Consider the following 16,503-nt stretch of genomic DNA (forward strand, 5'->3'; position numbering starts at 1 on the left):
CTTCTGATTTCAACCCACATGTTTGAGCTCCAAATTTTACATCTCTCTGTATCTTTTTGAGAATAAAGCAATAGTATTGCTCTGTCTTACATTAAAGAACAGTTGGCCTGTACCTTATACCAACACTGCCTCACAATGAGGAGATGCGATCCTTTTTACTTCAATTTTGTGTGCCTTGGAACTTAGAAACTTCACAGTGCTATGAATATTAATACTCTGAGTAGCTAGCTGCACCTACTGGCTGCGAAACGACCGGATAGTAACCAGGAAGTTAATTGTAGCCAATAATTACCTTAAATTGTCTCATGAAATTCTGAAATCCCCTACTGCTTGTAATTGTAACCTTTAACCCCATTATAAGATGCCTATTAAGGTCATATATACCTAGATTATAATTTGAAATAATTAACTTAAATCCTTTAGCAAATTTTCATTGCTGGAAAACTGCTTTTTACATTTCCTCCATTGTTAGGGTGACTATCTAGTCTATTGGTCAAGCCAGGACATTTTTGTCCCCCAAAAAATCCTAAATTGGGTAAACCACAAGGGCAACAAGCAAACAAAGCCAACCTACCCGTTATACATTAATTGGAAAAATAAAAAACAATAAAAGTTTCCAATTTGCTAGGAATTTGAAGACCACAGAGAAAAAAAAATGTATGTTTCATTCAATATATGATTTTAAGTCTTTCCATATTCTATCTCAATGATGCTTCAAAACACTTCTTTAAAGTATTTTTAGTAATGAATTTGATAAAATTAATTTGGCTATGGTGCAAAAGATATTACCCATTGCAAATGTGCAAAAATGAACGATTTCCATAATTTTGAAAGATGAGTGCACTTGATAAAAAAAAAAACACTGTGGGAAAATAAGTCTAAGAGAAAAAGAACTTAAATATTGGAAGTACTAAAGAGAGATTCATTTTTTTAATTAATCAAAAACAAACAGGATTCACCACATAAGATCTAATTCCGTTTTTCTGAATCGCTCAGGGATACTAATATAACTTTCTGTCCGCGAGTCAAGTCCCCATTGGCCGTAATCTATTTCAGTCCCGAAAAGTATTCTTGTTCTGTGGATAATAGGTAACCTCCTTGGTGCCATTTTTAGATCAGCCCGTTGGCAAACATTAAGCAGAAAGCATGTTAACATTTTTCAGGATCAGCTAAGCCTTTAGCAAAGTGGGTTTCTTGCTTGCAGAAGCAGGAATAGTGAGCTAAACACAGGGGAGAGTGCCTGTTGATGCTCTACATCTATACAAGCCTCAGCTGCTTCAAGTCAAAATAAAATAAAATAAATAAAATAAATAAACTAACAAAACAATCCTACTGAGAGTATTAAGATGCCCATAGAGGGTATGTTCCCATCAGCCCCCAGGCACACTGAGTACAGGTCCAAGGTTTTGACATTCTCAGCTCCAACCTAAACCTTTGTCTTGAAAACAAACTAATACATTTTAAAAATGTTAACCACTATAATCACTAGGACAATTTATTTCTAATTACCTGTTTTGCTATCAAAAAGAAACAGTTGATAAAAGAAATTATAAGTCAGATCTAGGCCTCATCTTCGCTTCAGAAGACTGTTTTTGACTTTTTAAAACCATTTTAACCAATATAAATAGTATTTTCATATGGTTCAACCTAATAAAAACTGACTTTTGTCTAAACAAATCACAGGTTCATTTGGCTAGTGAATGTCAAGTGCTCAGCCCACGCTCTTCATTCATCACTGCAGTCACATTTTTTTAGTGACGGATCCGCTCTAAGAATATCAAACTATCAAATTACTATAGGGTTGTCCAGCTCTCACTTGCTTTCTGTGGAAGCACCTTTCAGGCTCCGCAAGGCCTCCTTTTCTGATCTTCCAAGCAGGACACCCTTCTCAGTGCTTCTCCATTCAAACCAGTTCTCAGAAGGGAATCGATTATATCCTTTTTTCACACACAATCAAACAACATTTCCTTGTGTTCCAGGTGTAGCCTGAACAGCACAGTTGAGCATAACTGTCACTTCCATCTAGTAGCCTGTCTACATCAGGAGCCAGAGTAACCCAAATAAGACCGAGTCAAAGGCACAGCCGTCGAAAGGGCAGGGATAATAGTTGCTTCATATGAGACACTTCCAAAGAAACCAGGTGGTTTTGGGTCAAGAAAAGAGTCATGCAGATTTCCTTCAGTAATCCCCAAAGTCAGTGTGGGCCTTACAAAGTAAAAGAGCAGCACTGGAATGGGCATATGGGAGTTTTCTCTATTTTTGTTGTCATCTAGGACTCCTCTTTCCTGTCACTATTGTTATTATTAATATTTTACAGAGACCACATTGCATTCATTCATTCTCTGATCCACTGACTCAGTCAACATTGAATTGGCATTTACTGGGTGCCAGGCTCTGTGCTGAATATTGGTCCTAAAGTTCACATTCTTAAAGACTTAAAAAAAAATCTATCCAGATGTTCACAAGTGTTCATAGTTGGTTAAGCTGGAAACAATAGTATGCCCATTTTGTATGTAAAGAGTTGGCTTTCCATTCCGTGGATACAGAGTCCATACCCTCTTTTGCCACATTCTCTTTGAAAATACCAACGCTCCAGTGCCGAAGACGGCTGAAGAGAAAGTACAGATGTACTAAGTGATGGGGATACTTCCTCCATCATATATCCTCCTTTCATTTTAATAGCATAATTTTGCACTTTCAAGGGCCCCCCTGATGTCCCCATTAAACTGATTTGGCTTAGATAAACTTTTTCGGGAGGTAAAGAGAGAAAGTGCTCACAGAAAAACTAAACCACACCCTCATGCTCACACCCCCATTCCTTTCTTTGAATCTCCTAAAGACAGGTTTTTCTCGGACTATGGAGCCCACAACTGTTTTCAGTTAGTCAAGCAAAAAGCAAGTAAAAGTCATCTCTAAACAAGTTTGTTTTAGCCAAATTTGCCCCGAGAGAGAGAGAGAGAGAGAGAGCTTGAGAGAGAAGCCAAAATCACTGGACTGCGTGGTTGGGAGTCACGAGACTGGAGAGAATAAGCAAATCCCCATGCTAGTCATCACTATGACCATGTTGGAGTTCTAAAAATTGAAGTCGAAGTACAAGAGAGAGAAACTGAGGGAGAAAGAATAGCACCTTGCAGAATAACTAAGAGGGATATGAAAAGTCAGGAGGCTTTGTGAGAGAATAAGATGTGTTATTGAGGCAACAAAGCTAGACAGGGTAAGAGTCTTGTGAAATCTGAAATTCTAGAACCTAGACAACCATATCATGCCATACAATCTGAGTAGAAACTGCCCTCTCCTTAAATTAACCAAAATACATAATAATCTTCTACCAGAGATATTTTTTATGCATAATATCCTTTAATTCATTTAAGTGAAATGAAATAAGTAATACGTAAACTGATAATTCTTGAAACTTCTAAAACATCTGAGGCTGAGTGAAAAGCTAGAGATTTAGCTATGTATATTATGTTGTGAGAAATTAGTCCCTCAAAATAGCAAAAGGGAAATTGGCAGCTTAGCCAAATAAACCAGAAGGAATGAATAATCTTACATAGTAGCTTAGGGAAGAGAATTTGCTGGAAAATGTAGCTAAACATTGAGGGAATTTGTTTCAAGCAGCTGTAATTTTTGAAGCTGATTTTTTTTCCACTCTTAAAAGAAGGGCTGGTTCACTCACATTACTAACATAGATGGGAAAAGATCACCGAATTAATAAAAATTGGAAACACCACTTAAAAAAATACTTTTAATAAAACTTCACTGATGGAACTATGTGGTTCCTTCATATATTGCTATTCCTGGCAACTGAGCCTATATCTCAGTTGTATGAGGACTGAAATCAGTCAGTAATTATATTTCTTGAGTACTTGCTAGGTTCTTAGCAAATTTGGGCCAGAAGTGCTGGAGTAAATGGAGAAGTAATAAAAATTCCAGTAATATAGTAATAGTTTATTAATCATATAGCAATGCTAGAACGATCCTTAGGCTGGTCCATGAATATCACAAACCAAACTAACGGTATTTACAGTAATGAGCTAGCTAGCTCATTTCCTTGCCATTCTCCTGCATCTGCTGCCCATCGGTAAAATACACGTCACTGCCAGGCTGAGTTCTCCCACCATGCCCTGTCAAAGTTCAGGATGTTTCTTCACAACATTCCTTGATCCCTACAGAATATTTGCTCCTCTTGATGATTTACGTCCCTATACTCCGCCACCTGACATAGTACAAAATTCATTTAGGGCAAAAACTATCTCTTGAACTTGTTTAAAATTTTCCCTACAACCTTTAAAACAATTCCTCTGAGCATATGTTTTAAGTAAATATTGTTAATTAAATATATCAACACATGTAAAATAGGTTGTTTCAAATAAAAAATAATAGTAATACTTTTGAATGTTTTTTTAAATGTTTAAAATGCCAAATATTGGGAAAACGGTGGACTGCTCTAAAATTTGTTGAAATGACTGTGCTAAATCAATTTATAATTTTTAGCCTTGACAAAATGCCCATGTGTTTTATGCAAAGCTGGAGATTTGGAGAGTGTGACTAATTTTCTGTGATTTTGGCTTCTATGTAAACTAAACTACTAGCTAATGGACAGGGCTTATTTATAAACAGGATAGAGTTCCAAAGTATGGCTTACACTTGCAACAATGTGAACATTAATACAGCCTTCAGGAAACCTGGAATTGGGATGCGGAATGAATATGTGGTGGTAAGGCACAGCTGAGGATCAGTAGTGGTGGAAGCAGGTTATGACTGTGGGGCAGCAATTCCTAGGGGTTGTAAACCTAAACTTTGGAGCCAGATTACCTGGCTTTAAATCTTGGCTTGGTTACTTAGCAGCTGCATGATTTTGGAAAAAATCACTCATGCCTCTCTGTGCTTCAATTTCCTCATCTGTCAGCGAGGATGAAGACAGGACAGGACCGCTGTGACAATTACATGTGTTAATACACGTAAAATGCTTAAAATACTCTCTGGTACTTGGTAACATAGTATCAGTTAATGCTCTTATTGTTATTGGAACGGTACGATCTTTACTATAGCGGTGAGCATAAAATACCCTGAATATTTATTTTGATCTGATTCAGTGAACCCAAAAAGAACCATCCTCCTTCTAATCAGTTTTACTAAAGTAAGCACATGTTAAAGAATATAAAGCAAGCTGGCATTATTTATAGAGAGTAAGCGAGTGTGTAGGAATGTCAATTTTTCAATTAGAAGGAAATTTAGGGGCGCCTGGGTGGCTCAGTCGTTAAGCGTCTGCCTTTGGCTCAGGTCATGATCTCAGGGTCCTGGGATCCAGCCCCGCATCGGGCTCCCTGCTCAGGGAGGAGTCTGTTTCTCCCTCTCCCTCTGCCCCTCCCCCTGCTCATTCTCTTTCTCAAATAAATAAATAAAATCTTTTTAAAAACTTAGAAGGAAATTTAGATATAACCTTGCCTAACTTCATCATCTAACAGAGGAGTGCAAGCCGAAATACTGGGTTGTGTGATTAAAGCTACACTGGAGAACTGAGAGTAGAGACACAATTCCTTTATGCCTCCTTGTTTTCTCTAGTGAAGTGCAGCACCACGCACCTGAAAGTCTCCAAAACATTATTTTCCTCAACCATAAAATTATGTGTATAACAACACAACAATTCATCCTGGGACTCATTGTAGAAATTAGAGATATCCCATATAAAGCAACTAGCACCATATATTATATGCATACACACACACACACATACACACACACACACATCTATATGGTACATAGTAGACAGTAAAAACAATGATAATGATGGTAATGACATGCGATGTCCCCAAATTCCATGTACTACATAAATACATTTCACAGCTTCTCCCTTTGCCGCGATATTTATAAATATAGAATACAAGAAAATAAAAGAATGGATTTACTATTAATCTATATCTATACCACACACACACACACACACACCCTACCCTTATAAACCAAGGTTTATAAGATGCCTTACTTTTTCCTTGAACACTGACTAATATATCTAGCCTTCCTAATGCAGCATCAAAATTATGGCATTTCCCATTCTGGAGGAAGAAATAGACTACATATTTCATTATGATGCTAATGTTGGCATTTTTCTTCCCATGCAATATTATTACCAATAATCACCCAATATGCACAATATGGTTTTGATAAGCTATTGAAACTGATTGCTTCTCCTCCTTTTGTCATTTTGAGTGATGTCCCTTAACTTGTCACTTTTTGCATTTCAAAAAAGTAATGTGAAGTCTCAGTGTAATTCTCTGTCATATAACTTATCACTACCCTCTCCGCTTCTGCACAGCATTCTGCACTTAATCATTATTTAATTATTTGAAATTAATCATTGAATGTTGGTCCTCCCTACTATCCTCATATCTATGAAGGGAGTGAGCACAGTATTTCTAGCATACTGACACTTAATAGGTATTTCATAATATTCATAAATATAATAGGTTCCCAATATGTAATTGAATATAGAGATTGGTATTTCAGCAGACAGGTCTGAGGTAGCAGTGAAGATTTGAGAGTAATTTCCCACTACTAAAAGTATGCTTGCATTAATCTAAAACCAGGACTCGAGACACACTTCTATATACTAAATATACTACTAACTCACAAGACTACTAACCTCTGTCCTTCACTAGACAATGCTCCAAAGTTTTATCTTTGAGTTCTCAGTGCCCTGCATGGTGACAGGTGAATAGCAGTTGCTTGGTAAACACTTGTTAAATGACTAGATTTGCTCTCAAGGATTAGCAACATGACAATTTCTCATGAATCTGCAGAAGACAGGTAACAAAACTAAAAGATAAAAAATATGGCCGAAAATGAAACATAATTCTGTTATTCTTAACATAAATCATACCGCTTAGTAATTGTGCAATTAAGCAATTACTCATTGCCTAAAGAGCATTACTAAACTAATGAACATTCTGTACTGAATAAGGTATGGGCTTGGGGAGGTACAATTTATATAAGATTTAAAGAATGTCATTAAACTACTGTCACAAACACATGTAAATGTCAAGTGAACTGACAGCACTTCTTCATGTCCTTTTTCAAACTGCCAAGAAAAGAGATTTTTAAACTAAGTTAAGAAATGAAAGAAATATGGACAAATGGAAAAATGAAACTTTTCTGTGTGTTAGCTTAAACTATTTAAAGAACAGCATTTCTAAGAGGAGTTTTGAGAATGATTAAAATGAAAATCTGAAACTGACCTAGTTTGTACACCCTGTTGCAAAGAAATGAAGCTTGTGTATTACCAACTGCTAGGAAATCATTGTATTTTAACACTGATGTTGCTAATAGTCATTGACATCTGTGTAAGTGATATGATTAAAATGACCAAAGGAGAACAAATGATGCTTTCCTCCTAATGCACAGTTGTACTTGTGATTTACTGAGATTTCTGTTTTGTTTTATTTTTTTCAAAGCATCCCTCTCAGCTCTTCATTGCTGCCCACTAGCTGAGTTTAACTGTTAACAAGTGTGTCTCAGAATGCTAAGACTGAATATTTGCTGTTCTCGATGCTCCCAGCGACTCAGCTCTAGCTCACTACATAACATCTGTTTGATGTTCACATTTACTTTGGTGAGAAAGAACTTTACATAAAATACAAATGTTTTTGGACACGGTTGATATTTATATAATTTCAGAGGCACCACATTCTCCGTTGTCCAATTCCTAGAGTTGACTCATTATAATCCATCAATAAACTGTAACTATTAAACACCATGCAATGTGTTGTGTGAGGAAACAGAATGAAACCATAATCAATTTTATTAAGGAGCTCGCCGCCTAAGCTAGGTAAATATAGCAGTCATATATGAAACAATTTGCTTATGCACAATACTTCAGGATATTATGAATGACAAATTTTGTGATACATACTTTAAATGTTGAAGATGCTTCGAGAAATAAAGGATAATAACAATCACACAATTATTTACTGGGCATTAAAACTTGTACTATGTACTTGACATGTACGATGTTATTTAACCCTCACGATAAGCCTTTCCAGTAGGTCCCATTAGCATCCCCATTTTGTAGATGTGGATCCCTAAGACCATGTCCTGGAGATCCTTACCCCCAGTCAGAATAAGTCACATATGGGAAATAAGGCTTGAGTTTGACTTTGAAGAATGGATAGTAAAAAAGGAGATTCTCATGAGTGCACTTAAATTATTGAATCCAAGAGGCACCTTGAATTAATTACATATCTTTATATGATCTTTTTCTTAAGACTCTAAGTAGAGCAAATAGCTCTTTAATTTTACAAATATCCTTGTAAGAATCTACAAACATTTTAAAATTGAGAAGTCCAAGAAGAAGAGTTACAGTGAGAAGGAAACAAAGAAATTAGGTAGATGGGAAAGGAAAGGTATGCAGTGGAGAAGTATGCATTTGCAGCTTGAAAAAAGAAAATCATCATTATCGTGGGAAGGGAGAAAATGTCCTGCTATGGAAACTGCCACTACCTAAACTTGAACTAATTCACTTCTTAATTAAAGGTGGTTCACTGCTCTTCTCTGTTCCAGAGAATGACACACTACCATCTCACCCTCCAGTTCCATCACTCAACATTTCTAATCCATCATTAAGGCTTGAATGTCTGCAACAGTTCTTGTTAACTGACATGTTAAGAGCATTCAGAATATTTTGCTATTGTCATTTATTTATAGAAATATGAACAAGACTCTTGGGCTGATCGTTTTATACATGTATATAATATACACGTTCTACTGTCTATTCTTTATAGGTATATAATAAATTAAATACTATAAAACAGAGTTTTAATAAAAGAGAAGAAGTTCTGCATTCAGATACAGCTGAATTAATTTAAATATTGGGTTTACCATTTCTTGAGTACATCGCTTAACAACTGCCAACCTCAGTTTCTTCATTTGTAAAATAGTTATCATGACCTTGAAATTAAATAGCACACGGGAAGCATATCACATAGTACCTGATACAATTTAAGAGACCAATTAACTTTAGTTATTATATCATGGGATTTTTTTCACAAGATACAACATACACTCATAAATGCATACTTTCTAACTGAACAAGGACTATAAGATATATTTTCAAATGATTTCTTAAAATATGATTTTAAGAAATATTCCCTTCTTTAAGAGTTATTTATTTTCTAAACCAGCCTATTAATCCAAATTACCTGCATCAGTGAGAGAACAGATACTCTCAAAAGTAGTAAGTATGTGGAAGGGTACAGCCACAACAATGAAGCTTAACTCAAATGTTGGAGGGACAGAATCAAAGGCAGAATTAAGGTAATGCTGAGTAGAGAAGTAGAACAGCTGCTTTGCCTCTTGAGATGCCCAAAGACATATTCAAGCTGCCCACAGCTGCCCTTAGATTCTGCCAATCCGCCTTTTCTCCTTACTTCATGAATATTGCATAAACCATACACATTCCAATTCCCAGAGAATACGAATGGTCACCATAAACCTTTGCCAGGCCATTAACAGTCCACAGGTCACATATAGTGACAATGAATCAAGCCACTAGTGACCTTACCCAAAGGACTATTGAATTACCAAATGTCAGGTAGACTCTCGGGGCAATTCCAAATAAGGAGTGTAAGCACATTTTAAACAAAGGCAGCACCATTCAAATAAGTAAACAGCCATACAAGCTGGAATACATATTTGAATAAGCAAATTTCAGCTGTCTGATTAGAATCTCTACTGAAACTCCAAACCTTATATATTCTTAGAATATTTCCTTCCCGTAATATGTTTTAAAATTTTGCTCTTAACACAATCTTTCTCCTTCTAAATTTCCTTCTCCCTATCTCTCTCTCTCTCTCTGTCCCTCTCCCCAAATCCTCCCTCCCTCTTAATTTTAATGTGTTCTCAACCTTCAAAGTTGAACTTGATACTGAAGCCATTCACTGACAACTGACACTCCAAAGCCAGCTATGCTCTGGTGAGAATCTGGAGTTAGGAGGATGGGTGGGCTAACCTATTAATCACTGTCTTAGGAACACAGACTTCAAGTACACTGCTGTGGAGATCTGAGTTATTATACATACATAGTCAAATATTGTAGAGGACATGAAGCCTCTGATGTATATTTTGACTAGATTTCTTTCCCATCCTTAAATACTATGAATCTATGCCCTCACAAACGAATTTAATTTTCTTGACATTGGGTTATGTCATTTGCACACAGGTTGTGGCCCATCCTGCCAAGAGGAGTTACTGAATCAGAGTGGACTTAGCCCATTGCATTTGTTCAATTGAGATTTACTGGCAATGGCAACAGCTCCATCCAAGCGATATGTTTAAAGGAGCGAACAGAAGATTATCGGTCCTCTTCCCACCTTTGGACATTAGCTTTGTTCTGATTAAGTGGTACTTTTAAGTATTTATAATATTCCATTACAGCACTAGTGCAAGTTCACTTTGCAAAAAATGAAAAGAGAACCATAACAACTCATTATAAATAGAAAAAAATATGTATATAAAATACATCTCCAAATCCAGAATCTCTGGACTTGAGCAATCCTGGGGTTGGGAGAAGTTAATAGCTACATGGGAGAGTCATTATGTTTTTATACTTTTCAACATTATTAGAAAATCATTAGTAGAAATATGTTGTCTTAAAACTTAAAAGTTAATCACTAGTGAAATAAAGATATGACATATAGCTTCTAAAGTCCATGAGAAAATAAAGAATAAGGAATTTAGTAGTAAAAATATATTACAAAAGTTAATATTAAGAAAGAATACAAAAAACATTAAAATCAGACCAAATAGAATTCAAAGGAAAAGGTATTATATGGGACAAAAATAAAAAGGTTATTTTGTGATTAAATACATAAACTGATATGAAAACAGAGCAGTTATGAATCTTTACATGTTGCATATCAGAGTATCAAAGTGTATAAGACAAAAAAAGTCAAAATGTGAAAAAAATTTAACACAAATCTCCTATCAGTGGGAGAACTGTTTGTGTCTTTCTTGGTGTTTGAAAGATCAAGAAGACAAGAGGTGATTTATTAGATGGATGAAATAATAATGTTTTAAGTAAAATTGATTTAATAGCTACAAATCAACTTCTTTCAAACTGCCATCAAACATTTATAAGCTTTTAACATAATTCAGAGCACAATGAAAGTGTGAATAATATTTACATTTGTGCAGGTAACATTTCTGAATACAATGTGACACAACTAGAAATGAACAGTGGAGTTAAATAAACAAGCCAAATCCACTTTGGAAATTTTAATATTATCTTCCAAATAAGTCTTAGCTTATAAAGAAAAACAGTCATGTAATTGTAGAATATTTAGCAAATAATTATGATAATAAGCATCAAAAGTTATGAACTATGGCCAAAGCTGTATGTGATACAGCTCATTGCAATAAAGGAATCTTTATTATTAAATAAGAAACAGTGAAAACAAATTAGAGGAACTAAACTCAAGAAACTAGAAAAAGAGTAACGTAATTAACCTGCAGAAAGATAGAAATAAAATAAATCACAAATCAGTAATTAGAAAACAGAAGCAGTAAAATAAATAAATAAATAAATAAATAAATACCCAAGACTTAATTTTTTTTTTTTTTTTTTTTTTGGAAAGGAATAGTAAGTTCTACCAAGTCCTCAACACAATAGAGCAAAGCAATTAAAACGACAATCAAAGGCAGAGAGGACATAAATTTATCCCTAGGGAACGGGAAAGGAATAAAACTGCAGATAATCATTTTTTTTCCACTGAAAAGAGTGTACAAAATCCTTTCTAATGATTTTGAAAATCTTGTGAAATGGGTTCTTCTAAAAGAAAATGTAAACTACCAAAATTGACTTAATGGGAAGTGCAGTAATTCCCCTACCTGCACGCTTTTCTTCGAGAACCAGTGCCCAGAGCTCTGCAGGAGCTATAGACTGTTGAACCCCGACCAGTTAATTCCCGCGGGGGTGAGCGTCTAACCTAATCTGTTCTGCCGCCATCTTCCTGCGGAGGAGGACTGCCCTGGCACCTGCATTCCGAATGGAATCCCAGCCCTCCCACACCGTCCCAGCACGTCGGTCCTTCCTCTTAGGGGCTGCAGCTCTACCACCACTACCAGCCCTACCACAGTCACCATCTAACACGCCACGTATTTTATTAGTTATGTTCTTTAAATCATGCGTCTCCCTTTCCTCCTCCTACACACTTAAATGTAAGCTCCACAGAGCTGGATATTTGCTGCAGGGCAGGGCCGGGGATGGGGGTATGTACACTGTGGATTCCCAGACCATAAACAGTCTGTTGCATGGTTGGCATTGGATGTGTATTTGTTGAATGAGCTAAAAAAAAAAAAATAAAGGAATGAATGAATGGTTTAACAAATAAGAATGAGTTATTATCTACAGACAATAAAGTTGATCATTTATATATACACTTTGATTTGGGCAAAAGAGTGTTAGACCACTTGTGGCAACTACAAGGCTATGGATAAGGGACCACAGACACTTGTCTGCTGATTCAAGAGGAAGCTGAGTAGAGTGAGATTAAGGAAGAAACAGATCATGGAGGAGGAGGGGGAGATGGAGGGGGGAGAGGAGGAGGAGGAGCTGCCTGTTTGCTTACCAGTTTTCATGAAGATCTTGCTATTTTTGTACAACTGGAGTCCATGAGGAAAACGTTACTTTAAAACTTTTTTTCTTTAATCACAGAATCACTGATGTGCGCAATGTAAATTACAGTAGCTCTTAGATTTTTACATCCTTTTAGGTCTGTCCCTTTAGGACAATAATGCTTCATCTTTGGTGTACATCAGCTACAACTATGGGTCTTCTTGTTTATTGGTTTTATTTTCTTGTTTAATGCAAGGGCACAGGCCCCACCAGGCCCCATGGGATAGTTCTAATGTGGGATCACGTCAAGACCCGCTGCTTTACTTTGTTCAATGAAGTCCACTAAAATGACTGATCAACCCACTCAAAGTTATCCACAGGTTCCTCTTAATAGTAGACATCAGATTTTACCCCAGTCAAAAACTTTTAATTCTGACAGGAGGTTTCAAACAACTGGCTCCACGTAAATCTAGCTCATCGGGACCCATCTGATTTTTAGGCCATTAATCATAGTTTTAAATTTACATTTACAATTATCCTTTTCTATTTTTCTGGATTTTAAATGACTTACAAATTATTATTGGTATTTTCGAATTCTCAGTGTTTCCCCTGGCAATGCAAATCTGACCAAAAAGCTGAAATCTTCAACTGAAGGAGATTAAGTCAAATACCTGCAGAGGTGCTTCGGGAGGCTTTTCTCTCTGCACGGGAGCCACTGGTATTTCCTGGAGGGCTTTTGAGGACTTCCTTTTGGCTTTTTCCATTTGAATATTGGTAAAATAATTGACAGCAGCAAACTCAATAAGGGCGGAAAATACGAAAGCAAAGCAGACAGCTATGAACCAATCCATGGCAGTAGCATAGGACACCTTGGGCAAAGAATGCCGCGCGCTGATGCTCAGTGTGGTCATGGTGAGGACTGTGGTTATTCCTTCAGAAGCAAAAGAGCAAAGAGACAAAATAGTTTACCATTACTTCTATGCAAACAAACCAACAAACCTCGGGACTTGGAGGGGGAGGGGTAACAAAGTTTACAATATCTCAAATCATCTTTGATGGAAGATTCAAACCCTAGCGGTTCAGTGAAATTAGCACAGGTTTTCAAGTAAGAGATAGATATCATTAAAATCCTGGCTCTTCTAATCATTGGCTCAGTGTGACTTGGATTAAGTGAGGAAAACTCATTGGGCTTCATTTGATACTTACCTATTGGGTTTGCTATAAAGATTACAAGTATATGCGGCACCTATCATACATTGGACTGGTGTTAGTATCTGAGCCAACATACCTGAGAAAGTCAACACAACCTAACAGGAAGTGTGACTCACTGAGGCACTGATTCTCAACCAGGAGTGAGAAGTTGATAGCACTGTCATTTGGAGCATCAGAATTTCTGGGATACGCATGGCCCATTGCTATGGAGAATCATGACCAGAAAAATCATGAATCATAGATACTTATAACTGAATATTGCCTATTGAATTAAGATAAAAATAAAATAATAATCTAGTTGTGAAAGAGCTTCATTTATAAAAAGAATAAAGGTATGTTTCTGGAAAAATAGATTTCTAGAATAATTTGGTTTTAAAAATACTGGACATCTACCATGCATCAGTTTGTGGTAGGCAGGAAAATCTTTGCAACAAGAATAGAGGTACTTCTCTTTCATCAGTAGGTTTCTGAAGAATATCATCTCTGGGGAAGCCTTCTCCTCAGCCTGAAAAAAAAGGTTAGCCCCCATTCTCAGTGGAAAAATTCCACTTGTCACTGGAGCTATAGAGAAATGTGTTATTTAAGGATGCTAATAGTTGTCTCTTTGTGTATCTTTGTCTGTCTGCATATATAAGCTATGTTATCTAGTTAAGCTCTGGAGATTTCTGTGAGAATTTACTATATCCATTTAAACTCATTCTAGGGGCACCTGGGTAGCTCAGTTGGTTAAGTCTCTGCCCTCAGCTCAGGTCTTTACCCCGGGGTCCTGGGATGGAGCTCTGCATCGGGCTTCCTGCTCAGTGGGGAGTCTGCCTCTCCCTCTCCCTCTGCCATCCCCCCCCCCGCTTGTGCGCGCTCTCTCTCTCTCTCTGTCAAATAAATAAAATAAAATCCTTACAAAAATAAATAAAAATAAACTCATTATATTTAATATCCAGAATTGTTCCTGAATTGAGGAGGATGATGATGATGATGATGATGAAAAAGTCACCTAAACTATATACTCCAATCCATGTCAATCCTTCACCAAAAGCCAAATAATAACATGTCAAACTGAAGAGATAGTGAGGCCCATGCAAGAGTAATAGAATAATAATATTTGAAATTAGGGAGAAATTATATTGTCTCCTCAACTCAGCATTTAATTACATTCTGCCTTGTTCCCTAATTGTTCCATGCATGTAGGCCTGTCTCCACAACCTAATTTAGTGTAGCTTCCTTGAGGGCAGAAATATCTAACACTGCTTCAGGATTTACCATACTTCATATAATGCTGGATACATGATAAATGCATAGTAAATAAAAACTCATTTTTCACCTCCTTCACCAATCCATTTCTTCTCCAGTCCCTTCTGAATTGTCAATGTTTAGAACATAAAAAATTAGAGCAACTGTGCAGTGTATAAGCTATAGATCTTTAAAAAATATTCCATAAACTCTACAGAGAAAGAAACTTGAGGATTTGGTTGTATTCCCTTTTTAAAGAAAAAAAAGTGTGATGTTTTAGAATTTTATTCATCTAAAACAGATTTTTAAATGTTTGCTGGGTCAAATATGGAGATATTGAAATTGCTATGAAAATGGAGTACTGTGAATTTATTGGACTTCATTTCAGAAAGAAACCCTAGAACTTTTAGGCCTCCATTTGATCTCAGAAAAATGGCAGCATTCCCATACTGCCTGTGGGATGTAAATTAACTGAAAATTCTAGCTACAAAGTTTGAAGATAAATCAAAGTTTTTCTTCTTATTCATAAAAATTTAAGTTTAATGGCCTATTAAGAATTCAAAACTGTTCTACAACTTCCTTGTGTATATTTCCTCTACTATCACAGAAATTATGCTGAAAGCACTTGGAAATAAAATATGAACAGTGCAGCCTAAATAAGAACACCTCTCAGAATTCAGAATAATGTGATAACCAAAAAAGAAAACGCAAACTCAAATATAAGCGATTTAGGATTTCTCAGGTTGCTTTGAACATTTTTTTTTTGGTACCAGAACAATTTCTCCTGCACACCTGAAGGAGTGGTCTTCATCTCCTGCTGTCATGTGAAGAAATTCCCTTATCAGTGCTAAGCAAGCAGGATATTAATGCAATTATTGGGCCTTGAATCCCAAAATTACTTTCTGATCACTAAGGAGGGTAGATCACCAAGTTCATGAAGATGTTAAATGATGCTAATGGACATAAATGCAAAAAATATGTGGCCACTTCCACTTCTCTTTCACTGGTTTGAGTCAATTTGATTTGAAAGTTTGTAGAAGAGCCCTTCAAATATTATGGTTCATATCTTATGACTGTTGGCAAAGTTAGGCAAGTAACCTGTATAAACAATTGGCTAAGTGTTTGAAGTTGCCGTCCTTTTAGACAAAAAATTTTCTCCTCCTTGTGGTCAAACTTAAAGAAAGCCCTAGCATGACAGGAATGTGCTTCTTATAGCTGTTTTTAGACAGAGCATTCGGTTAAATAAACACCAAAAGAGTAGCAAACAGAAGCCAACCCTTCAGATAAGGAGACATGCTTCCTCTGCATCTAGGAAGACAGTGCATCTGCTCTAAATGGCTTAATTGGCATCTACCCTGAAAACATTTCAACAACCATAGAATTTTTTTTGACATGTTCAAGTAGAGCTGCCAGTACCTGCTTTTATAATGCTGAATATGTACCATATTGGCTGGCCC

The 16,503-nt window shown here is 36.3% G+C and overlaps 1 protein-coding gene across 6 annotated transcripts in view; it reads right to left on the bottom strand.

Annotated features, from left to right (window-relative positions):
• The window catches only part of GABRA4 (gamma-aminobutyric acid type A receptor subunit alpha4), a 71,182-nt gene that overhangs the window by 31,249 nt on the left and 23,430 nt on the right, over positions 1–16,503 (bottom strand). For all 6 annotated transcript variants that reach the window (XR_003521048.2, XM_035726406.1, XM_027600366.2 and 3 more), the window contains exon 8: positions 13,279–13,538. Coding sequence is in view for 5 of the 6 variants with exons in the window: in XM_035726406.1 (XP_035582299.1) it covers positions 13,279–13,538 (260 nt within the window). In the remaining variant the exon portion in view is untranslated. The remainder of the gene's footprint in view (positions 1–13,278; positions 13,539–16,503) is intronic.

Source organism: Zalophus californianus, chromosome 2 (genome assembly GCF_009762305.2).
Source record: "Zalophus californianus isolate mZalCal1 chromosome 2, mZalCal1.pri.v2, whole genome shotgun sequence".
Lineage (NCBI taxonomy): Eukaryota > Metazoa > Chordata > Mammalia > Carnivora > Otariidae > Zalophus > Zalophus californianus.